The 26,587-nt window shown below is 36.8% G+C and overlaps 2 protein-coding genes across 2 annotated transcripts in view; both read right to left on the minus strand.

Moving 5' to 3' along the window:
- The window catches only part of Gpr137c (G protein-coupled receptor 137C), a 63,013-nt gene that overhangs the window by 31,093 nt on the left and 5,333 nt on the right, over nt 1–26,587 (minus strand). The window contains exons 2-3 of the mRNA XM_085698466.2: nt 9,373–9,416; nt 6,919–7,147 (exon numbers count right to left, since the gene is read on the minus strand). Of these exons, the coding sequence (XP_085554592.2) occupies nt 6,919–7,147; nt 9,373–9,416 (273 nt within the window). The remainder of the gene's footprint in view (nt 1–6,918; nt 7,148–9,372; nt 9,417–26,587) is intronic.
- Nucleotides 2,917–3,490, minus strand: LOC148120126 (profilin-1). Its single transcript, XM_087911995.1, has one exon. It carries the CDS (start codon nt 3,400–3,402, stop codon nt 2,980–2,982), a length of 423 nt encoding a protein of 140 aa, XP_087768121.1. The 5' UTR covers nt 3,403–3,490; the 3' UTR covers nt 2,917–2,979.

Raw genomic sequence — 26,587 nt, forward strand, 5'->3', positions numbered from 1 at the left:
ATGACTTCAAGGGCTATCCAACAAGAGTTAAAGTTGATCTCCTTTTGTTGTCTTATTGCTCTAACTAGAACATCAAGCACTATCTTCAATAGATAATGAAGAGAGTGAACAGCCTTGTCTTGTTCCTGATTTCAGTGGGAATACTTTGAGTTTCTCTCAATCTAGTTTGATGTTGGCTGTTGGCTTGCTGTATATTGCCTTTATTATGTTTAGGTATGTTCCTTGTATCCCTGCTTTCTTCGAGACCTTTATCATGAAGAGATGTTGTATTTTGTTAAAGTTTTTTTTCAGTATTTAATGAGATGATCATGTGGGTTTTTCTTTCAGTTTGTTTATTTGGTGGATTACACAGATAGATTATCATATGTTGAACCATTCCTGCATCTCTGGGATGAAGCCTTCTTGGTCATGGTGGATGATTTTTCTGATATGTTCTTGAATTTGGTTTGCCAGTATTTTACTGAGTATTCTTGAATCAATGTTCATGAGTGAGATTGATCTGTAATTCTCTATCTTAATTGTGTCTTTGTGTGATTTGGGTATCAAAGTAACTATCACCTCAGAAAAAGAGTTTGACAATGTTTTTTTTTTTTGTTTCTATTGTGTGGAATAATTTGAGGAGTATTGGTATTAGCTCTTCTTTGATGTTCTGGTAGAATTCTGCACTGAAACAATTCAGTGGGCTTTTTTTGGTTGGGAGACTTTTGATGACTTTATTTCCATGGGGGTATGGACAATCTAATTTGTTTACTTGGTCTTGATTTAATTTTGGTATGTGGTACTTATCCAGAAAATTGTTCATTTTCTTTAAAATTTCCAATTTTGTGGAGTACAGGTTTTTGAAGTATGACCTGATAGTTTTCTGTATTTCCTCAGTGTATGTTGTTATATCCCCTTTCATTTCTTATTTTGTTAACTTGGATATTCTCTGCCTTTTGGTTAGTTTGGATAAAGGTTTTGTTCATTTTCTTGAAGAACCAACTCTTTGTCTCATTGATTCTTTGCATTGTTTTGTTTCTATTTTACTGATTTAAACCCTCAATTTGATTATTTCTAGCCATCTACTCCTCCTGGGTGAGTTTGCTTCTTTTTGTTCTAGAGCTTTCAGTTGTTCTGTTAATTCACTAGTGTGGGATTTCTCTAGTTTTTTCATGTAGGCATTTAGTGCTATGAACTTCCCTCTTATCACTGCTTTCCTTGAGTCCCATATGTTTGGGTATGTTGTGCATCATTTTAATTGAATTCTAGGAAGTCATTCATTTCTTTATTTCTTCCTTGACTCAGTGATGATTCAGTTGAGCATTGTTGAATTTCCCTCAGTTTATGGGCTTTCTGCAATTAGGGTTGTTGTTGAATTCTAACTTTAAATCATGGTGACCTGATAAGATACAGGGGGTTATTTCAATTTTTTGTATTTGTTGGGGTTTGCTTTGTTAACAAGTATGTGGTTGATTTTAGAGAAGGTTCCATGGGGTGCTGAGAAGAAGATATATTCTTCTATGTCCTATAGATGTCTTTTAGGCCTATTTGAGTTAGAACATCTGTTAGTTCTTTTAGTTGAGTTTCTGTCTGGCAGACCTGTCCATTGGTGAGAGTGGGGTATTGAAGTCTCCCATTATTAGTGTATGGGGCTTGATATGTGATTTAAGCTTTAGTAATGTTTCACTTACAAGTGAGGGTGCCTTTGTATTTGGAGGCAGAGATGTTCAGAGTTGAGACTTCATATTGATGAATTTTTCCTGTGATGAATATGAAATGTCCTTATTTCTTTTTGCTAATTTTAGTTTAAAGTCTATTTTGTTAGCTATTAGGATAGCTATACCAGCTTGTTTCTTAGATAATTTGATTGGAAAATCTTTTCCCAACCCTTTACTCTGAGGTAATGTCTGTCTTTGTAGTTGAGGTGCGTTTCTTGTATGTAGCAGAAGGATGGATTCTGTTTTCGTATCCATTCTGTTAGCCTGTGTCTTTTTTCAGGCGAATTAAATCCATTGATACTAAGGGATAATAATGGCTAGTGATTACTAGTTCTTGTTATTTTTATTTTTGTTGTTGTTGTTGGTACTGTGTGTGTTTTGCTTCTTAGGAATTTGCAGGTGTGGTATTACCTATTGTCTGTGTTTTTGTGGGTGCAGCTAATTTCCTTGGGTTGGAATTTTACTTATAGTACTCTCTGTAGAGCTGGACTTGTGGGTAGGTATTGTTTTAATATGGTTTTTGTCACGGAATATCTTTTTTTATCCATCTATGGAGACTGAAAACTTTGCTGGATGTAGTAGTCTGGGCTGGCATCTGTGGTCTCTCAGTGTCTACATAATGCTTTATTAGGACCTTCTGACTTTCATTGTTTCCATTGAGAAGTTTGGTGTAATTTCTGATAAGTCTGTCTTTATATGTTATTTGATCTTTTTCCTTTGCAGCTCTTTATATTCTTTCTTTATTCTGTATGTTTAGTATTTTGATTATTATGTAGTGAGGGGACTTTTTTTTTGTCCAGACTATTTGATGTTCTGTAAACTTCTTGTATTTTTATAGGTATGTCCCTTTTTAGATTGGGAAAGTTTTCTTCTGTGATTTTGTTGAATATATTTCCTGTGCTTTTGAGCTAGACTTCTATTCCTCTTAATTCTCAGGATTGGTCTTTTTATGGTGTCCCAGATTGCCTGGATATTTTGTGTTAAAAATTTGTTGGAATTAACATTTTTTTTGACCGATGAATCAATTTCTTTTTTTTTTTTTGTTAGTAGAATCTTTTTTATTCAGAAAAAAAAAAAACCAAAACAAATTTTTTCCAAACACACACAGGAGGGGGTATGGGTAAGGGGAGGTATCTGTCTGTCCAGCCCCAGCCCCCGGCCCATGTGGTTTTGGCAGCAATAAGGGAAATGGGGTAATGGCCCAAAAAATAATGGTATGTGTGTGTATGGAAAGAAAGGGTGCAAAAGCTGAAGGGAGCGGTGGGGGAGGGGACAGATGAGGTCAGTACTGGGAACGCCGCAGGTGGGAGGCCATTTCATAACATTTCTTGTTGATCAAACCACCGTGGACACCTTCTTTGCCCATCAGCAGGACTAGCGTCTTGGCAGTCATGGTGACAGTGACATTGAAGGTGGGGGCTCCTCCGGTGCTCTTGGTACGAAGATCCATTGTAAATTCCCCATCCTGCAGCAGTGAGTCCCGGATCACAGAACATTTCTGGCCCCCAAGTGTCAACCCATTCACGAAAAAACTTGACCGGTCTTTGCCTACCAGGACACCAACCTCAGCTGGCGTAATGCTAACGAAGGTCTTCCCGGGGACGGCGGCCCAGACGGAGGGCGAGTCCTTGTAGCCTACGATGGCCGCGTCCTGACAGGTCCCGTCCGCCATGAGGCTGTCGATGTAGGCGTTCCACCCGGCCATGGCGCTGCTGCTGGGGCTGCTCTGCGGGCTGCTGCTGGGGCCGCGGGCTGGGCTCGGGCTGGCGGGCGGGGGGGAGGCAGAGAGCTCGGGGCCGAATCAATTTCTTTTATCATATCTTCAAAGCCTAAGAGTCTCTCTTCCACCTCTTGTATTCTTTTGTTTATGCTTGCATCTGTAGTTCCTGACTGTTTACCCAGCTTTTCTATTTGCAGAGTTCCCTTGGTTTGTGTTTTCTTTATTGCCTCTATTTCAGTTTTTAAGTCTTGAACTGTTTCCTTCACCTGTTTGATTGCTTTTTCTTGGTTTTCTTTAAGGAATTTGTTGATCTCTTCCAATTTTTTGTCTGTCTTTTCTCCCATTTCTTTAAGGGAATTTCATTTCTTCCTAAAGGGCCTCAATTATCTTCATAAAGTCATTCTGAGTGTTGTTTTCTTCTGCTTCATCTGTGTTGGGACATTTGTGTCTTCTTGCTGTAGAACCACTAGTTTCTGGTGTTGCTGTATTGCTCTTTGTGTTGTTTGGTGTGATCTTACCTTGTTGTCTAACCACTTCTTCCTCCAATAGGTATGGGTGAAGCCTGTGCTTCAGGGGGTCCTTCTTCCTTCAATTGGTGTGGCTCAGGACTGTGACTCGGTTGAATGCTCCTTCAGGTTCAGACAGGGCTGAAACTCCAGCTTTCTCTCCTCCAGGTATAGATGGGCCCAAGGCTCAGATGGTTGCTCCTCTGATGCAGGCAGGGCCAGGGTTCCAGTGGTCACTCCTCCAGATGCCAGGGGTGCTGAGGCTGAGGTTCTGGTGGTTGAATTGTTTCTGGAGGCTCCTGTTTTCACCATGGCTACACTGTGTCCCAGTGCAACCTGGTCCCATGGCAGGGTGGAGCATAAATTTTTAATAATGTGAGAAAATTCTTTGCTACTGTATGGTGGAGGAAGGAAGGCATAAAGTTATATTTACTCTGAGTTCTAAATATAAGTATCATGGTAACATTATTGCTGCATGTTTCACTGCTGGGAATGGAACCAAGGTCATGTACACTGAGCCACTGAGCTACATGCAGTCTACTGCTACTTCCTTTAAAGTTGTAAAATTATACACTTTCATATTGGCAAGTTTTAACACTCAGGGTGGGGAGAGGACTGCTAGTCTGGTGGAAATAAAACCAGCTAATGAACAATATTAGAGGAAGCTAAAATAAAACAAACAAAAAACCAAAAAACAATTTTAACCAAAGTGCTATTTGAAAAATTTCTTCCAATCCTCTAATAAGTCATCTATAGACTGTGTTAAACATGATGATAAATATAATGACAGCTGCTGGGCAGTGGTGGCACACTCAGGAGGCAGAGGCAGAGGCAGGAGGATCTCTGTGAGTTCAAAGCCAGCCTGGTCTACAGAGTGAGTTCCAGGACAGTTAGGACCACACAGAGAAACCCTGTCTCAAAAATAAAAATAGATAATAATAGCTAATAGTGCCGGTTCAGATACTGTGATTTCCTATATTACTGTCTTATCATGATAGCACTGCTATGGAAGAGAGTTACAGGGAATTAACAATTCTGAGTTAGTAAAACCCAGGTAGCATGATCCTAGAGCTTCAATTATTCCTGCTCTTATTGTCTTACCCATGTTATTTAGTTCATGAGACAGATGTGTTTACATTCTAAAACATGACAAAGATACAAAAGGGGAAGTGGCTTTGTTTTACTGAAGACCTACACACACACACACACACACACACACACACACACACACAAATGCTAGCTCATAGAAAACGAGAATTCCTAGGGAACCCAGAACTTCAATCAGATAGTCTTTTTAGACTTGATTCTGGAGACTGAGAGAAATGGCTGAATTCAATTAGGTCTTTGAGGCTGGGTAAGAGAGGGATACAGAGAGCACTAGAAAATGGAAAGGGTTCTGGGTCAGGCAAGTGGCACACCATGTGCCGTTTGAAAACAAAGCACTTAAGATCTGTCTGAGGGATCATTATCACAAATTGTGCAAAGGAAGAAGAATAGAAAGAAGAAAGCAAAAGACCAAGTCTGAATCTTTAGAAAACATTATTAGGGAGAGCAAAACAGCTGATGTGAAGCTGGAGAGGTAGTGGCTTGATAAACATTGATTGTCTGAAAAGACCATTGCTGAATTTTGCTACAGGAGAATTAAAACCCATACAAATGAGCCTAGTGATTTTACAAAGAGCAAGTAAAAGCAAGATGATGTGTTGCCTGAATGCAGAAGAGATTCTTCTGGGACTGTGATTCTAAAGTCTGTCTGGACACGGACACACACACACACACACACACACACACACACACACACATTTCTTTAGGTAACTAGCAGTTTTAGTTTGGTTTTACATAATGTTCTGAATGAAGTTGTTCATCTGAGAAGACAAAATTGTCTAAGTTCCTTAGAATATATACATCCCACACCCCAATATCCATACATCTACAAACCCACACTCAATGTCACACACATATTGTGGTAAACACTCAATATCCAATGACACTGTCAGTTATCTTCAATAGTAGAAACTTCCATGACTCTTTACTAGCGAATTAACATTTATGTATTTTCCAAAACAAGAAAAAGAAGAAGCAAGGCATAACTGTTTCAAGCATCACATGGACTTAGTATAGAGTGAAGTAGCACTTCCAAACCCTCACACAAATAAGTGGTATTTTATCTCCATGGCAGATCTACACTGCTAATTCAAGTGTATGTCCACATTATCTGCTAAGTTTGTTTAATGGCAAACTACTGCTTTTACTAGACAAAGTCTTAAGTTCTCTCTAAAGCTTTATAAGATGCTTTATATTTTTTAGAACATGCCTTGATTTTTATTACTTAAAAAAGCTTCATATTTATTTATTTTCTGATTCTGTGTTTGTGCCTTCAACACGTTCATGGTTTTCTGTTCCTTAATACAGAGGCATGCTTGAACCTTTCTCAGACACACTTGGTCTATGTGGAGCCAGCAGAAGCCCTGGTGAGGTGTTTCTGTGTTTTATACAAGTTCATGAGGACTTTAGGTCTCACCAGCACCAAACCCTTGAGGGCACACATCACGTGTGGATTTTGGTGTTTTCTCAACCTTGTTATAAAGGTAAACATCCTCTAGTTTTGCTGGAGGCTACATTGTAGGAAAGCCTATGACGCACGTCAAATGCTGGACCATCCTGAGTATTTCTGAGAATTGACCCCAAAGAGTATAAGATGCTTTTTGATTCATTCATTCATATTTATTTTAGTTTAGTTCCTCTGATCAATCTCTAATGCAGGGTCACAAAAAATACTTAAATTATTGTTTGGTAAGAGCCTAAGTTTGGTCTGGAGAGATGGCTTACCTGTTGAGGGCTAAAGATCACAACCAAAACTTGAATACCTTTTAATTTTTACAACTATTTTTTCATGCTAAAAATGTGACTGCCCTCAGAGTACTTTTTCAAAGAAACAGCACAAATTTCTCATTCAAATATGATGTATAGGATTAGAATTTGAAATTAGACTTACCTTTGATTCGAGGTAGACATTTGCTGATGACATTTTTGTAATTTTGCATATGTAACTAACTAAAGAGATGGCACAAAGAATAAACAAGCTATCATTAATTAATGCTCGAACAAACACAGTCCATTTCAACTGATTTTCTGGGACATCTCCATGGACTAGCATTGCACAGGTCAAGTTCACTGCTAAGAAGAGGAAGCTTGCCAGTATAAAGCCCAAGTGCAGTAGAATTCTGAAAGAAAACAAAGTGTGGTGTTTATAAAACCATTGAGAATTTAGTGTTTTTCTCAGGTACAAGAATTCTTTCAGCTAAATTAGTTATAATTTCATTAAATACAAATTTAATAACCTCTCAGAGTTCCTTTATGTCTACCATTATGAACTTCATATATGAACTATTTCAAAATGGCACAGATTCTAAAGCATTACTTTAGAAATAATCTCATGTGTTAAAATAAAGACTGACCCATGGAACTGAAGAAAATATTGAACCATTTTAACACCATTTCAGGCAGTCATGAAGTTTTCATTTTATAACTACTGAGTGCATTTGCATTGACTTTAGCATTATAATAATTATCAGTTTTTAAAACTCTGTCTAGCAAATTAAAATGCTGTGTCTAGTTAATATCACCACAGTATTAATTTTTTTTGTTTTGTTATTTCAGGATAAGGTTTCTCTGTGTGACTCTGGCTGTCCTGGAACTCACTCTGTAGATAAGGCTGGCCTTGAACTCAGAGATCTGCCTGCCTCTGCCTCTGGAGTGCTAGGATTAAAGGCCAGCCACAGTATTTTAAGAGCTATAGGAAATGTGTTTTGAACAGTGTTTGAACCTATGACCTGATTATCTGTAGTAAACGTATTTTTCAAACTTAATCAAAAAAGAAGATAGTAACAACACGTAGTTCCCAAGCATTTATCACAAAACTCTTGTATGGTGTGACCATCTGTACCAATTAACAGTTGCCTGCTCTCTTGTGGAAATAATCCCAGATCAAAGACATTTGTACCCCCAAACTAAGTATGTATGGTCTAGCAATTCACTTTGCATTCTAGCATCTTCTATTTTGGATTGCTTTCAACAACGGACATCATAAACTGTCTGCCCTTGGAGATAATTTAAAGAATTTAATTAAATTAATCTGTAATTGGTAATAAGAAAACTGTTGAATATACAAGCAAAAAAATTTAGTTTAAAAAATTTTAGTTACATTAAAAAACATCTTTTGAGAGGGTTTTGCTATGCAGCCCAAATTGTCTTCCTCTTTCAGTCTCCCCAGTGTTAGGATTATAGTGTGTGCTACCACACTTAGTGAAGTGTTAAACCAAATAATAGAAAGAAGTTATACAGTTTCAAATCCAAAAGTGACCTTAAAATGTGCTGTGTAGTGAATTAGAATAATTTAGGAAGCCAAAGCATAGAAGAATTAAGTGAGTTAGTAGAACTGGGTCTGAAAGTCATGTCTCTTGACTCATTTACTGTTTGTTCTGTTGAGACTAATCAGTACAGAAACTGCTGAGCTCAGGACACTCTGTATACACTAGCTTTTTCTTATGTAGAGTCAGAAAGGGGGAGAAAGAAGAGAGGATAGTAAATGGGGAGGGGATTAAGGAGAGAAAGAGGGAAGGAGGGAATAAGTATGGGTATCATGGCTCTCACAGCAGAAGGGAGAAAATGAGCTGCTGGACTTACTTCCTTTGAACCAATCTAATGACTTAATTTCCTATAAGACTGCATAGGCACCCTCAGCAATTCATTCCTTTTACCTTTATCAACCACTTGTCAAAAATATTAACTTAGGGGGCCTGGAGAGACGGTTTAGCAGCTAAGAGCACTAGCTGCTCTTCCAAAGGATCTGGTTATTTTATCTTTTAAAAAGAAAACAAACTATCTTTCGTTTTACATACCAATTCCTGTTCCAACTCCCCCCTCCCATTCCCTCTACCTTTCCTCCATCACACAACCCATCCACTCCTCAGAGAGGGTAAGGCACATTGCTTTGGGGAAGGTCCAAGACCCTCCCTACTATAATCTAGGCTGAGCAAGGTATCCATTCAAAGAGAATGGGTTCCAAAAAAGCCAGTACATGCAATATGGATAAATCCTGGTGCCACTGTCAGTGGTGCCACAGTCTGCCCCAGCCATACAACTGTCACCCACATTGAGAGGGTCTAGTTTGGTCCTATGCTTATTCCTTCCCTGTCCAGCTATAGTTGGTGAGCGAGGATCTGCACTTGATTCCCAGCACCCACTTGACAGCTCACAGCTGTAACTTATACATGCGATGCACAGCTATACAAACAGACAAAACACCATATATATATTTACTTTATATATATAAAGTAAATAAGTACATTAGAATAACTTCTTACATCTTTTAGGTACTAAGCATTAATATTAATGAATTAATCCTTTAGATCTTTTAGGCAGTAAACTTGATACTCATGAAACTTACTTGTGCTTGTCAAGTTCAGTGGCACATCTGACTTTACATATAACCTATAAAGAGAGTATAAAAAGAGTTTTGAGAACATATGTAACACAGAATTATTTCAAAGGCAATCTATAAATTCAACGCAATCCCCATTAAAATCCCAACAAAATTCTTCACAGACCTTGAGAGAACAATAATCAACTTTATATGGAAAAACAAGAAACCCAGGATAGTCAAAACAATCTTATACAATAAAGGAACTTCTGGAGGCATTAACATCCCTGACTTCAAACTCTGTTACAGAGCTACAGTAATGAAAACAGCTTGGTACTGGCATAAAAACAGAGAAGTCGACCAATGGAATCAAATAGAAGACCCGGATATTAACCCACAAACCTATGAACACTTGATTTTCGACAAAGGAGCTAAAAGTATACAATGGAAGAAGGAAAGCATCTTTAACAAATGGTGCTGGCATAACTGGATGTCAACCTGTAGAAGAATGAAAATAGATCCATATCTATCACCATGCACAAAACTCAAGTCCAAGTGGATTAAAGACCTTAATATCAGTCTGAACACACTGAACCTGATAGAAGAGAAAGTGGGAAGTAGTCTACAACATATGGGCACAGGAGACCACTTCCTACATATAACCCCAGTAGCACAGGCAATAAGGGCAATATTTATTTTGACTTTGTGCTTTGAGTTAATGCAGCTATAAAGTTCAATGCATTCAGTTGTGTTATTGTGAAACAAAACCAGACAACTAAATACTTCAGTTTCTACCCTAAATATCCAACAAAATTATTTTAGTTTAAATATGTATTAAACTTTTGTTATGAAGCAAATTATATGCTATATTTTGCCATGTATTCTAAACTCTTTTTTAAAAAGTGTAGTTTAATTTTTAATTTTATGTGCATGGGTGCTTTGCCTGCATGTGTGTCTGTGTACCATGTGTACCATGGCAACTTTAAAGACCGAGGACATTAGAGTCATGAACTGGAGTTACAGAGTTTTGTGAGTCAATGGGAGTCATTTGTGCTGGGAACTGAACCCAGGACCTCTGGAAGAACAGGTATTGCTCTTAACTGAGCCATCTCTTTAGCCCCTACTTTAAACTTTTTTAGTCATGTTTTGTTCTAAAATAGAGTTTGTTACTTAATATCAATATGGTTATGGTCATTTCTTCTCCAAAGATCATTTCCTTACCAGTGAATTTAAACCTTATTTTTTAGATAATGAGAAGGAATTGAATGTTTTGTTTTATTTGTTTTTGTTTTTTTTTTTGGGGGGGGGGACAGGGTCTCACTATGTAGCTTTGGCTGTTCTGGAATGCTATGTAGACAAAGCTGGCCTTGAACTCATGGAGATCTACCTACCTCTGCTTCCTGAGTGTTGGGATTAATCCCAGCCACTAAACCTGGTTAGGATTGAAGGTTTTTTTTTATCAAGATATTCCAAAGCATGGGATTTCACTAATCCGGTATTAACATATAGGTCTGAACAGAGAGAACACAAAACAGAAATGGGAAGACCAGTTACAAGATCACTGAAATATGGTACGAATTTTGGTGGTTTGGAAAGAAAAACAAAATACAAATGTTATAGCCAAAAACATTCGAAATACTCAGGAAGTTACTGATTTCATTCAAATATTTCTTGGGCACTTATTACTACTCCATTTTCTTTGCTATGGTGGCATGTCCCTGTAACCGCAGCACTTAGGAGGCAGAGGCAAAGGCAGGATGATGCAGGATTTTAGGTTAGCCTGGGCTACATGGATAGACTGTCTCAAAACAAAGACAAAGAAAAACAAAACAATGGGGGAAAACTCAGATATCTATGTTAGGTGTCATAGATTCATAAACATAATTACTACTTGTATTTCGAAGAACCTCACTGCATGGGAGATCTATATCTACTTTGACATATTATGTTACAAAGGCAATGGTGCTGTTATAAAACTTAGAGAGAGTAATGATCCAGGACAGAGAAAGAGATGAGGAGAAACTGGAGAGTGAAGCAGGGCTTCTCAAAGGAACCACGCTATGAAAGGTAAATAAATGGGCACTAAGCAGATGAATGTTAAGGTCTAGCCATAGCTACTGCATTGGCCTAACATGCCACTATGTACCAAATGCTCAGTGTATGGCATATCTGAAATACTAACCCATTAGTCACCAGATTGTACAACTTCCATCCTGGTGTAGGAGAATTGTCTGTATTCTGTCAATCATGTTTTAAATAAGTGCTGATTGGGTCGACCAGACAGGAAGTAGGGGGGCAGTGAGAACAGGAGTATTCTGGAAAGAAGGAAGCTCCCTCCTCAGTCCTGCCCAGATTATGGAAGAAGCAAGATGTGACCTGCCCCACTGAGGAAGGTATTGAGCCATGTGGCTAACATAAATAAGAATAATGGGTTGATATAAGTTATAAGAATTAGCAAGAAGCCTGAGAAAATGGGCCAATCAGTTTATAATTAATGCAGACTCTCTGTGTGATTTTCTTTGGGGCTTACCAGCTGTGGGAACTGGGCAGGGCAGAAACCTCAACAAGTAGCTCTTCACGTTATACCATCCTTCTCAGATTGTCCATTTTCTGTCCTCATTACCACAGTGGGCTATTTCACGAGCCTTTGAATTGATTTCTCTAAGTCCACCGCTAACTCCATCCACTTCTTTAGGAGACAACCCCTCCCTTTTGTCAACTTTCCTGTTCTGGGTCCAAGTAATTTAATTTTGAAATTGTGGTTAAAATATATAGAAAATAAAATTACAATGTCACCATTAAAAATATCTACTCCAGTGACATTAAGTAAACTCACACAGCTATGCAACCATCACCATCAGCCTCCACAACTTTTCCATTCTTCCTCTTTCAGATTCTCACAACTATAAATGTAGCTTTATTTATATAACTAGACTTATCCAATATTAATCCTCTGTACCTGACTTATTTCACTTAGCACAAATGCTTTTAAGATTCATGTGTCAATTTCCTTCTTAAGATTATGTAGATGTGTACACACACACACACACACACACACGTGGGCATGTGGGTTCTATGGTACACATATGATCAAAGGATAGCTTACTGGAGTCTGTTTTCGCCTTCCATGTGGGTTCTGGGGACTCAATTCACGTTATTTGGTTTGGTGGCATACATCTTTACCTCCTAGCCATCTGGCTTTGTTTAATCTCTTTTAATCTATTATACCTTTGTCTTTTATAATTTTACTTAGAATTTCAGTGGTTCTTCTGTCTACCTTGTTAGCATATCCACTTGTTGAATGCTTCTCCACTTTGGATTTATCTGCTGTTTATTTACAACTTGACTTATGCTTTTCTGCTGGAATGCCACAGAAGTGATAATTAAGTACCCTTTTCTTCAGTGACTCCTGATGGTGTTTTGCTCAGTTCCTATGTCGCTAATTCTGATTAACTAGCTGAGGTAGTATCTGTATGGTTTTTCTACTGTTGTTAACTACTTTCTACATTGTAACTATTAAGTATTATATGAAGATGTACTGAAAAACTATGCAATTATCTTATTCTTCAAAGTTTATTCATTAGCTTTAGTAGTTACAAATGATTCTTGTCTGAGAGAATTAAAGTAGAGCACTCTCTTTGTAAATCTCATTCCAGGAAAAACTGCACACACTTTAATACATGAAAGGTCTTTTACATTGAATATGTGAAATTGTGTCCCATATAATATTCTTTTAGCTTCCTGCCTTCAATCTTTTGATCCATCATTCTGAAAAGTTTACAATTTCTGAATAAAAGCATCAATTTTATATGTCTTCATGCCTTTGTATGTATTTTTTACCTTATCTGGAACGTGCTTTCATGATGATGTAACAAATATCACCTCATTCTCCGGACTATCAACATGTCACGCTCTAAAATGTCTGATTAAGTGCCTCAGGGAAAGAGAATTTGCTTTATGTCATTGCATTACTAACCAAAATCCATGGAATTTTTCATATTTACATGCTTGAGAAAAACCACAATTTACTTACACTTGTAGCCTCACTTTCTAGCAAAAAGTTCAGAGTAGATTTTCAAAAACTATGTTTTAAAATGATCAATGAATTCAGGTCAAAGCTTGTACTTTGCTATTATGGTGAGTATGGAAGAGCGTGCAATGATTGAAGAAACTGAAGCTGGATGATAGCTGTCATCTAATCAGAGACCTTATATAAAATGCTAGGGGAGTAGGTTTTAACCAATTACAAATTGTAATATGATTTTGTTTGGGTGATTGATTTTTCCATGACCACAGAAAATGGAGTGAAATGAGCTATATTTTTTTCATTAAAAACCATTGATAAGACTGAATCTACTAAACGATATTCCCAGGTTAAAAAGGTTTAATTTTATTTTGAGACAGGATTTCTCTGGGTAACAGTTTTGGCTTCCCTGGAACTGACGCTGTAGACCAGGCTGACTTCAGACTCATAGAGATCAGCCTGCCTCTGCCTTTTGAGTGCTGGGATTTAAGATGTGCACCATCACTGCCTGACAAAAATTCAACTTTTAAAATCGAATTCATTTATTTGTGTATATGAATGTATGGGCATGCATGTGTCATGACATGTGTGTGGAGGTCGGCGGAGTGTTTCCTTCCACCAAGTAGGTTCTGGAAATTGAACTCAGGTGGTCAGACTTGGTACCTTTACCCACTGAGCCATTTTGCCATTGCTGTTACCAGGAAAAGAAATATTAGAATGAGAAACTGACTAATAAAAGAAATTAATTAGATTATGGGCTTCATTTTTTATTTTTAAAGTTTATTACATTTAGACAGACACAAAGTCAGTGAGTTCTGGAATATATGATGTAAAGTACAGACACCTGCAGAAGTGACAACTGAAACTCTAGCAATAGATATTAGAAGAACAAAGATGAGAAGTAAACCTGTGGAATCTTGTGTTTAACAGTCAGGATTTAAAAAGCACAATGGAGAACCAGAGAACTCGGCCAAGAAGAGAAACAAAGCAGTTATGGAAAACAGTAGGATAGTTTAGAGTTAAAGGGAAGTATAGCCCTTGTAATTCCATGAAAAGTGAAAAAATGATTAAGAAAATAGCATTTGCTTGAATGACTTGTATGTCACGAATATCTTCCAAAGAAGAGTTTTCAGTGTAATGACAGAGCAGTTCAATAAGTTTACAAAATACAACCACTGAGGTAGTGAGCATAGATAGATAACTGAAGTTAATACAAATTAGATAATGTGTTGGGAGACAATTTTCTATGAATATCTATTTGTTCATGTTTTAGACCTTCTGAGCAGTAAGTAATATGTATAGTAAACATCTTTGAAAGGTAGAGATAGTTTAAAACTTAAAGATACATTTCTTTACTAGTAGGATAAGGGAGGATGTTTCCTTGACTGAGGACATTTCTGGAGAGTAAAGCCTTTTTTTTGGTGACAGTTTGCTTATATTCATTTTCTCCTGTTGCTTTATCTTTCTTCCCTTCAAGTTCCACTGTAGCACATCTTGCTGCATGTGCAGATAATTTTGGCTCCTCACAGCGTAGCCCTATAAACTAGAGCCTAGAAATCTGATATAAAGTCCTGCTTGGGTAGCTGTTTTTTAAAAGCCTGGAGTAATAAATGGCCCTTTTCTCTAACCCATGAGTCTAATGTTTCTTTTGGCATAGTATACAAACAGTGACAGGTACTCTTATATTTTAAGCAGGGTAAAAAGAGCCTTCATGTTTCTGATCTAAAATCCTTTTGTAGAAATGAACTGAATAGAAAGGGTGAGGCAGAAGGTGGATGAGGAAGAGGAAAGCAAGCTTGAGCTTGCTCAAGAAGACTGTAGTAGAGCAATTCAGCTGAAGAAAGACAAACAATTCTGATTCAAGAAGGAAGAAAAACTTAGAAGTCTACGTAACACTGAAATAATTTATAAACCATCTCTTTATTAAAAACATTTCGGGGCTGGAGAGGTGGTGCAGTGGTTAAAGTTACTTGTCATGGGACCTGCATAGTTAAAGGAGAGAACAGGTTCCTGAAGATTGTCCTCTGACCTCCATGTATGTGTTGTGACATGCTTACCCATACATAGATATATGTCCACATACAAATAAGTAAATGTAATAAAAATTGATACTACAGATTGAGACATTTTGATACAAAACAGGATGAGAAAAATGGCAAATGGATTCTATTTTATTTTTCTATAAAAACATATATATTTTCAACATAAAAGTATATTCTGGGGAAAATGTTAGATTTAAGTACTTGGAACACAGAAGACATCAATAGAAATGTTTAAAAAATATTAACATGCAGAAATTCACTTGACAGCAGATAGTCAGCATGATTTGTTGATTCTGAAATTGAAATTGTCTGGTAGGAAAAAAAAGAATGTTATTATAGAATGTTCAAGTTTAACTAGACTGCATTCTCAGGTATTGATTTAGAATTGTAATCTGTGGAAACTGTTCTAGAGTAAGAGCTCCTTCAGATGTCTGCACTAGTCTGGCAGATCAAAATATCAAGAGACGAAGAATAAAATGGAATGAAGAAAGAAGGTATAAAATGATCAAAGGGGTGAGGGTGGAAAACAGATAAATGAATTGAAAAGGTCTTGGGGAAAAAAAAACACTAGTCAGAAAGAATAGCTCTGTTGTAAAGAACTGTCTCATGGTGCGGTTATGTTAATGCATAGCTTAAACAATAAGAGAAAAATTCTGGGATTAAAGCTTTTGGTGGGCTAACAACACGGGCTTTGAAAATGGTCTTCTAGCAAAGGGGACAAGGCAAGACAAAAGCGCTGATTCACCCAAGGAGGTACAGGCTATCATTATACCCAATGATGATCTAATCAGATGGCATAGATTTCAGACAGGAGATGATGGCATAACTGCAGAAAAGAGTATTGGGAGACTTCTGCCTTCCTTCTACAAAAGCCATGCCATAAAGTACCATCTGGGAATAGTCACATTTCAGAACAGGCTATTAAAAAGATCTTATCAAGAGGAAAATGGGAACTAGTTTAGAAGGGTGATTCATATTACAGGTCATGGAATAATGGTAAGATGGATCTGAGCTAGATAAAAACAGAATTAAAGGGTTAGTTACAACCTGAACTTTCAGAATGTATTTCAATGTATTATTTAATTAGGCATTTTAACCATACCTTTACTGTAGGAATATTAAAAACAACAATATGGTATTAATATCAATAGACTCCAAGTACTTTATAACTACATGTAACAGGATATAATCCTGAGTCACAATAAAGTTAGTTATTATCAAAAAACAAGCTTACCAATTATATACAATTTGTTAAGATAGTTAACTCATAAAACATAATAAACACATTTTTGCAGATTATTTGATGATTAGAATAGTAAATAATGCTAGTTTAGTTCATGTCAGATGAACCATTTCTTGCCAAATATTAGAAAAATAAAATAGGCCATTTATATAAGGGTTTATTTATGAAGGCTGATGAACATTAAGTGTTTTTCATCATATAACCCAGTTTTATGACATATACACTACTATCTCTAATTGAGAAAGTATTATTTAGCGTGTGTGTGCGTGTGTGTATGACATGAAAGTAGAAGAGAACTACTGGTGAAGAGAGACCCACAAAAGGAATGGGGAGAAAGTGAAAGGTAAGCAGGTATAAGGGGTATGCCCAAAGCACATCGTATGCATCTGTGAAATCCTTATGTACTCAGCAGCAATGAGAGAAAGTGCTGATGTAGGACATGGATTAATGAAGATTTAAAATAATGTCACAAAGTACTTAATTTTAACCTTATAAAAATCATAAATAAGCAATTTGAAGTATTTTTCTATCTTAAAATGTAGATTATGAATTCTAATTTTGTTTCTCAAAGGGGAGGTGAGTGTGGAAATATATTTTACATGTGAATTTTATCCTATGTAAGTCTACTAATGTTACTACCCCAAATTTGAAGATGGTGCTATGATCTTCCCATGTTTATGTTAGAATACTAATCATCAATGTGAAGATATTAGGAGGCCATTTAGGGTATATTTAGTTCAGGGAACGAATGGAGTCCAAATTGAGGGCTTAGTATTTGCCTTAGGGTTTCTATTGCTGTGAAGAGACATCACAACTGTAGAAACTTATAAAGGAAAACATTTAATTGAGGTGGCTAACATTTTCAGAGGTTTAGTCCATTATCATCATGGTATGACATGGTGTGCAGGCAGACATCATGCTGGAGTAGGAGCTTGGAGTTCTACATGTTGACTTGCAGGAAAAAGGAAGTGGTCTGAGAAATTTGGTGTGGCTTGAGTATATATAAGACCTCAAAACCAGTCTCCATAGGCCACTTTTCCTCCAACAAGGCCAAGCCTACTCCAACACTTCCCAATAGTGCCATTCCCTATGTGCTTATAGGGGACAATTACATTCAAATTGCCACAGTATTCTTTAGAATACTAAAAGAAACTTCAGAGAGAGTGAAGAGACTCCTATAGTGTTTTATCACAAGAGGTTTTTGTGGGAAGCCACTATGCTACAAAGTGGGCCCTCACTAGACAGTGAATCTGCCAGAACCATGGACCTTTCAGTCTGTAGAATGGTGGGGTAATTTTTTGTTATTCATAAACTTGTTTAAACTAGTTCATGGTAGTCTGTCTCCTCATACTGAAGAGCCTAAGGTTTACCTTAGAGGTATTTATTTTGTTATTTATTTGCTTGGCATGTAGGACTTGTTGCTTTGAAGTGGGTAAGTGATGAAATAAATACTTACAGAACAAGCACTTTTCTGTATAATTTTCTTTTTTGAACTGAAATAAAAACTTTACCACAGAACATAACTGTATAAAATTTAGAATTCATGCTGAAATGAATCAAGATAAATATAATCTCTTCTCCATGGTGACTAGCTAGGCATACATATCTATGCAGATTACTCTCACAGATGCAGTTATCTACAGTTTCCATCTCAGCTGCTCATGCTTCTGTGCAGAATGGTACATTATTCCCAAACTTACCAATGCTGTTGACCACATAGGGATTATGAGGTTTCAGCTACTTCAGCTGCAAACTGAACACTTCCTCCCTTTCAATGTCAATCATAGACTTAATTTTTAAAGAACTTCTGTCTTCTAAGTATTTTTCTTTGTAGCTTATGTTCTTGATTTTAGGATATAATATCTTCATGCATCTCTCTTAGGAATCTAGTATCCTAATAACTGTGTTCTTAAGTTTCTTTTCTCTACTTTGGTTTACTTTAAAGAGGTTTAAAATGATTTTATATAATCAAACTAAAGTGTTACAATAAAAATAATAAATAATACTAAATAGTAAATAATACTGGTTTGAGAGTTGAATTAATAAATCTCTCACCTCTAGTTCCTTGGGGAAACACCCCGTCTTTACTCTGGAAGATTCCTGCACATCTGTTCTATAAAGAAGTTGGCAAAGGTATTAAAACCAGGGAGAGTGAGGGTGTACACCAGACTTAAGTATTCTCCCCTACTCTATATTTCTTGCCTTAGTCTGTTCTCAAAATTCTGGAGTGATACTCTGAATTATTACAACATATCTCCCATGAGGAATCTGATCAATACAAGAGGAAAGGTTCTATGCCTCTATATCAGAGACCCCTAAGAAGTGGCTCACCCAGCTCTCCCTTAAACATAGCTCAAAGTATACATGCCTCACCTGCATGCTCAGTTATTTCTTATGAAAAGTAAGCCAAATGTAACAAGAGCCTCAGAGTCTCTAATAAAAGAGTGAGATCAAAACAGAGAGAAAAAGAAGGTGAAGTACAAATCAAGTAAACAAAAATGATCATTATATTCAGACAGATTAGAATGCATTTATGGGGCTGGAGAGAAGGATCAGTGGTTGGGAGAAGTGACTTGCTCTTATAGAGGATCAGGGTTCAATTCCCAGCACTCACATCTGCAATTCCAACATCCGGCACTCTCACACAGACATACCTGCAGGCAAAATATTCGTGCATATAAACATAAAAGTAAATTAAAAAAGAATGCATTTACAAAACACAAAATGCTATTAATAAAGAACTTTAAAAAATGAACTCATGGAAATTAAGTTACCCTGGAAGAATGAAAAAGTCAAGGGAAAGGCTGGAAGTGGAGAAAATCTTTCCCCAAAAGTGTGTGTGTGAGAGGCATTTGGAAAAATAGATAAGGAGATATAAGAAATAGCTCAATATAGGCTGTAAAATATTTGTTTATTTGTTTGTTCATTTATTTATGCTCAGTTTTTTGAGACAGGGTTTCTCTGTAGCTTTGGAACCTGTCCTGGAACTCACTCTGTAGACCAGCTGGCCTTGAATTCACAGAGATTCACCTGCCTCTGCCTCCCAAGTGCTGGGATTAAAGGCGTGTGCCACCACTGATCAGTGGATGTAAAATATTTAAATCCAAGATTCCAGAAAAACAGAACAGAGAGAAAAAAGAGGAGAAAAAAAGCAAAGTTGATTCCCCAGTTAACAAGTTTTCAGGGTGACAAATACTGCTTCATTAATGTTAACAGTGAAGGTAACTGGTTAACAGCTGTTAAAGATTTATAGAACTAATATGCCCAAGTAGTCAGAAATCTGTTTAATAAAGTACAATGACCTGTAAACACTGTGTTTTACACCCTTAAAGAGCAACGGCTAAAATTTTCAGAAATAAAGTATAAGTTTATGGGCAAGAAGAAAATTTGTGAGCTTTCCAAAAACAAACAAAACCCAATTTAATTGGTTACCACAGACTGTTGCCATGGAAAGCTTGTTGAAGATGTCAATGTCTTATATTTAAGGAATATGCAGAGCTTATTTCTGAACAAAGAGTGAAGATTTATGCCTTTTTAGAAGACGGATTTCAATAGAATCTGAAACTCTTTTGTCCTTTAATAAATTTTCCAGTAGCAAATACTCCCACAGTGTACTGTAGTAGTTTCTCATGACAACCTTCCTGTCTTTAAGTCAAGAAGATGGTAGAACTGCAAATACAAGAAAAAGACACTGAAGAATATCAGTTTCAGTGAAATGGCCAGGGAAAAGGGACAGCATATATTAGAGAAAGAGGAACTTCTGGAAAGGGAGGAATATGGAGAATGCTGTTCATTTATCTTTCTTCTTGACTTTTTTTGTTACATTTTGCATTTGTGTGTATGTACAGAGAGATAGGCAGGCAGGCAGGCAGACATATAGACACACACACAGACACACAATTCAACATGCTGCGGACATCAGAGGACAACTTGTGGAAATCAGTTGTCTCCTTTTATCATGTGATCTCTGGGGATTGAACTCAGGTCACCAGGCTTAGTAGCAGGTGCTTTTACCTGGTGAACCATCTTTCTGGCTCTCCTTTTGGTTTCTTAAAGGAAATATAGTTTGGACATAAATATCAATACTCACTAACAGTAGTTAAAACCTGCTAATACCATAGATGATAGAAAAATCATTAGTGTAGCCACAAGACCCGACTTCCAACTCTTTTACTTTCTAGTGTGTTGCACTGTAAACCTATTACCTCAGTTCATCATCTAAAATTGGGGTCAACATCTACAAACCTATCTTCATCATACAGAAAGGAAACAATGGTACAACATTATGATTAGGAAATATGATGCTGTCCAAAATTCATTGAAGGAAATCCTAATCTTAGTGGTGCTCTCTTCCCCAGTCCCCCTTTCCCCTAACTAAAATACCAATAGGTAACATTTGTACTTCACTGTGTTCTGGTATTTACTGCTTTCAGTATTTTAATATAGTATTTTGTTTAATCTTTATAGCTCTGAGATAGACACAAGTAGCTCCATTTTAAACATGGAGGAAATACTGAGGCATGGAAGTTAAAGTAAACTTCTCAAGGTCAGTTAGCAAGAGTATCAGGATTAGGATTTACTGTTCAAATTTGTTTGTTTGTTTGTTTGGTCTTGAGACAGGGTTTTGCTATGTAGACCAGGTTGGTCACTCACAGTGATCCTCCTGCTTCTGCCTCCTGAGTGCTGGAATTAAAGCCATGCGCCACCACACATGAGCAGAGTTCCAATCCTTAACTGCACGGCCCTTTCATATTTGATGTTCCAGCTGGATTCTAACAACTTCTAGTTTACAACCCTGAAAAACCCGCAACGTTCGCAGTAGGTTCCTCAATCACAATTGATTCTCGACTTCTTCTCATCCAAAGGGAGTGCTTGCAATGCCCCCAGTAGGTTGTCACAAAATCTCTCCTCTCCTTCCTGCTGCTGCTAAGTATATGTATCTACACAGGCTTAAGTTATTCTAACAGCTCTGCTATTAAATGTCCTTTCAGAACAGATTTGTCAAAAATATCAGTTAGATAAGTCTTGAATTTTCTGTAAGAGGCTTCACAAAATGAAAGAAAGTGAGGGAGCACCTGATCAACAAAAAAATTAATATGAAGCTGCAAAGGAGAAAAATTCATATCCTGTTAAATATATTACATCATCTCAAAGCAATCCAAATGACTGAATCAGCAATCGGGAAGTCCTACATAGTAGCAGAGAAAGTAGCACAAATTTAAAGACAGTATTACTTAAGTATTTTTACCTCTGAGGGACTGACGTCTGGAAAAATATATCGTACAGTGCGGTTAATATGCTGACAAAGTGGCAGCAATAATTCAATTGAATTGTAGAAACATCGCTGGGTGTGGTGATGCATCCCTTTCATCCCAGCACTTGGAAGGCAGAGGTAGGCAGATCTCTGTTGAGTTTGAGGCTAATCTGGTCTACATGAGTTCCAGAACAGTTAGGGCTTCACAAAGAGACCCTGTCTCAAAACAAACACACAAGAAAACCAAACCAAATAAAAATAAAAAACCAAATAAAAGATCAACAAAAGGATATACAGAGTTAAAATATTCAACTACATCTTATTCAAGAAAGCAGATCAAAGATGTGCAACATTTTCTTAAAATAATTGTAAACTAGTGTCTGGCAGAGAATAACCTATACTACAGTAGAAGGCAGATGTTTAGGGTACGTCCTGTGTTCTATGATACTGCCTTTATATCGGGTCAGACTTGAGATGAAATGAATATATTGCTCAGGTTCCACCTGAAACACTGATGAGTATCGGATGAGATTAAGGTTTTGTGTTATGGTTGGTTTTCATTGCCAGCTTGGCACAATCTAGGATCACTTGGGAAGGGAGTCTCAGTGAAGAACTGTCTAGATTAGATTGGTCCATGATTTTAACTGGGTTGATAGAGATGGAAAGAACCACCCTGAAGGTGGATGGCACCCTTGAATCAGTTAGGCCTTGCTGAACGAAGAGATTGAGCTGAGCACTAGGGGCATGCACACATTCATTACTCTCTGTTCCTGATCAGATACAACCAACTCCCTCAAGCACCCACTGCTGTGACTTCCTGCTGTGACGGACTATAGCCTAGAACAGGGAACTAAAATAAACCATTCCTCAAGGTGTTTTTTTTTTTTTTTTTTTTGTAGCTTTGGCTGTCCTGGAACTCACTCTGTAGACCAGGCTGGCCTTGAACTCAAAGAGATCCACCTGCCTCTGCCTCCTGAGTGCTGGGATTAAAGGTGTGTGCCACTACTGCCCAGATTTTTAATTTTATCACAGTAATAGGAAACAAAACTAACACAGTTTGTTACATAAAAATTATAGATTTTATTTGGTTGTTTTAGTACTTTAAGAAAGACAACACAGAAACAGAAGAAAAAAAAAGGAGTAATATTTAGCAGTTACATTATGCCATGAATGTAAATACTATCACTTGGGAAAGAGGGGAAATAAGTTCAAGTATTTAGACAACCTGTACTTGTGGAAAGTCTTGTCTCCAAAACAAAATGATCAAATGCATATCAAAACAAACCCAAAAGGATAAAAGTACAGAGATGCATTTATGCTTCTTTGTTTTTTGATTTATTATTTTCTATATTTACTTCCTTCTGTTTCCATCCTTTGCATTTATCATGCTCTTTTAAAAGTAGATGTTAATTTTGTTAAACTTTAGGTTTTTCTTTTTCTGGCCTAATATAAAAATTCAAAACTAGTTTTACATGACAACTTAATTTTCTCTTCTTTTTTTTTTTTGCCATGCTGGACATTGAATCTAGTCCCTCCCCCCCATGCTAGGGTAAATGCTATACTAGAGTCACACTCTCAGCCCTTACAAATACTTTTGTGACAGAATTCTGTAATGTCTTTGTGGGGAGAGAATACAGATTCCTCAAAATTTAGTAATAGCTAATGACAAACATTATATGCCATGTACCATTCTAAATATTCATATTTCATCTACTTCTCACAATAATCCTATAAGCATTACTATTGCTCTAATTTTTATAAGCAAGGTGGAAGGCACAGAGTAACTGAATAATTTACCTAAGTAACTTTAATAAATGTGGAGCTATGTTTCCCACTTACCACTTTAGTTTTTATCCTTGGAATAAACAGAATCATGTTCATTGAGGAAGAGATCAACCCATCTGAGGTATTAGTAACATAAAATACCATACATCATCACTGTATAGAACTCTTAGTTTTATTTATTTATTTTTTTTATTTTTTTATTTTTTCTCCTGAGACAAGGTTTCTCTGTGTAGCCCGGGGTGTCCTGGAACTCACTCTGTAGATCAGGTTGACCTTGAACTCAGAGAGCTGCCTACCTTTGCCTCCTGAGTGCTGAGATTAAAAGTGTGTGTCACCACTATAGGCAAATTCTGAGTTTTAAAAGATGCATACAAATTAAGAAACTATCTTCAAATACCGAATGTTCCCGTAACTGCTCAAGCAGACTCTTTGTTGTATGTTATGCATGTTTCCGTCTCTAGACCCTAAATGCCTAGTAAATGACTTGTTAGTACGGATTACTTTGCATTTAAAAACATTTGGTATAAATAGAATAAGTGAGCTCATTGGGGAATGGGAAGTCTGACTTATTTCAGCCTACCTACTTTGAGAATCACTTTACACAGATGTGTAAATTTTTTTTTAAAAAAACAAAACAAAACCCTATAGCAGTAGTACTCCTTTGCCATACAAATTTACTTTTGATGAATATTATTAGTTTTTATGTGTAAGGCTTTCTATGGACATATGGCTCCTCTTAATTATTTACGACAATAACAGCTATATTGTATGGCTGGCTTATGCTCACTTTCTAAAAGCTGTTTTCCAAACTGATTTTAAGCCTTACACGTAAACTGTCAGCACATACATACATATATATCTACGTATCTATGATTTTTAAAAATGACTTATTTTTATGTGCACTAGTGTTTTGCCTGCATGCATATCTGTGTGAGGTCGCATTCCCTGGATGCTGAAGTTATAGACAGTTGTGAGTTGCCATGTGGGTGCTGGGAATTGAACCTGGTTTCTTCTGAAGTGTAGACAGTGCTCTTAGCTGCTAAGTCATCTCTCTAGCCTCCATATATACTTTTAAAGCCAGTCTTATACTTTAGATTTCCTAATCAATGTTTGTTGGTAATTAATGATTGTAATTTTAATTATAGTAACTAATCACCCTGATTATCTTTTCAAGTGCTTCTTGGCTTTGCACATATTTTTCTGCAAAGTGTTTGTCGAACCTTTTTATTTATTTATTTTTTCCTCAGACAGGGTTTCTTTGTGTAACAGATCTGGCTGCCCTGGAACTCACTCTGTAGACCATACTGGCCTCAAACTCACAGAGATCCACCTGCCGCTGACTCCTGAGTGCTGGGATTAAAGACATGTGCCACCACGCTCAGGTGCTTTTGCCAATTTTTATTGTCTTTTTCTAATTATAGAATTTTAAGAATTTGTTATATATTCTTAATGCATGTACTTTTGCCAGCTATAAGTTCTGTAAATATTTTCTGTCACTCTTTGTTTTGTAAAAACCAAAAGGCTTTAATTTGTTAAAACTTCATTGTCAGTTTTGGTCAAGCTTTAAACTTCCATAGAGCTTAAAATAGGGATGGCACTACATGTATAGGGCAAACTGGAGAAGTGACATCTTAAAACCACTGCATCTTCCTAGGTATACCTGTCATTTATATAGGCTTTTGCTTTTTCAGTGCTAGGACCTTGTGTATGATAGCTGACTACTCTACCATTGAACTATATATACTTGTTTTCTCTAATTTTTCTTAATGTTCATAGTGTTCATTATATAGGTCTTGCATAGCATTACATTTATTCCTAAGTACTTTACTTTCTAATACTATTGTTTTGTAAGTGGCTTGTTTCTCAATTTCAGTTTCCATTTTTTTTTGCAGTATAAAACGTCTTATTCTGTAAGTGTGTTAAGTTCTTTCATTAGTTCTAATAGGTTTTATAATTTTAATTTTATTTATTTTTCTTTTTGAGGCAGGGTTTCCCAGTAGCTTTGGAGCCAGTCCTGAAACTCGCTCTATAGATCAGGCTGGTCTTGAACTCTGAGATCCGCCTGCTTCTGCCTCCCAAGTGCTGGGATTTAAGGTGTGTGCTACTACTGCCCAGTTAATTCTAATAGTTTTTGATTTTTCAAAAACTATTTGAGGATTTTAACCTGTGTTCTCAGTGAATAAAACTAATATCTATAATTTTAAGCAAACTACTGTCACATCTAAGTTCTTTCATATAAACTTACTCCAAATTATTTAGTCTATGCCATAAATTAACAAAGATTAGTTGATAAATTTTCAACAAAAGGACTGAGATAGATAACTATCTCAAACGTGGATGAGATGAGCTTTATACCTATCAAGAAGCATGGCACTTGCTAGGATGCTTAATTATGTACTGTGTGCGCACACATATATAAGGTTAGAATCAATGTTCACAAGTGCACGCATGTGCGTGCACACACACACACACACACACACACACACACACACACACACAGAGACACACACTTTACTTCATTAAAAGAACATTTCGCTCCCAGAAAAGCTTCTAGTGTGATCTACATTTATTTCCTTCTCCCTTGATTCCAGTCAACTTTCAATCCCAAGCTATGGTTCTCCTCCAGTATCCCATCGCCACCATCCCAGCAGATACCAACTATAGCTGGAGTTTCATCAGGTCCATGGTGCACATTTCTGACCTCAGCTGTGACTGTGCCCATCATTAAGATGTCTGACCTCAACAATTTTACTTTTTTTTCCCCACTAAATACTAAACTTGGTTTTCCTTCTTGCTATATTGTAATTGCTAAGACCTCCAGTATAGTTTTTTTTTTTTTTAAAGATTTAATCTCTTCTGGCCTACATGGGCACTTGCACCCACATAAATCTGCT

This window comes from Myodes glareolus, chromosome 12, assembly GCF_982192425.1.
Source record: "Myodes glareolus chromosome 12, mMyoGla1.1, whole genome shotgun sequence".
Lineage (NCBI taxonomy): Eukaryota > Metazoa > Chordata > Mammalia > Rodentia > Cricetidae > Myodes > Myodes glareolus.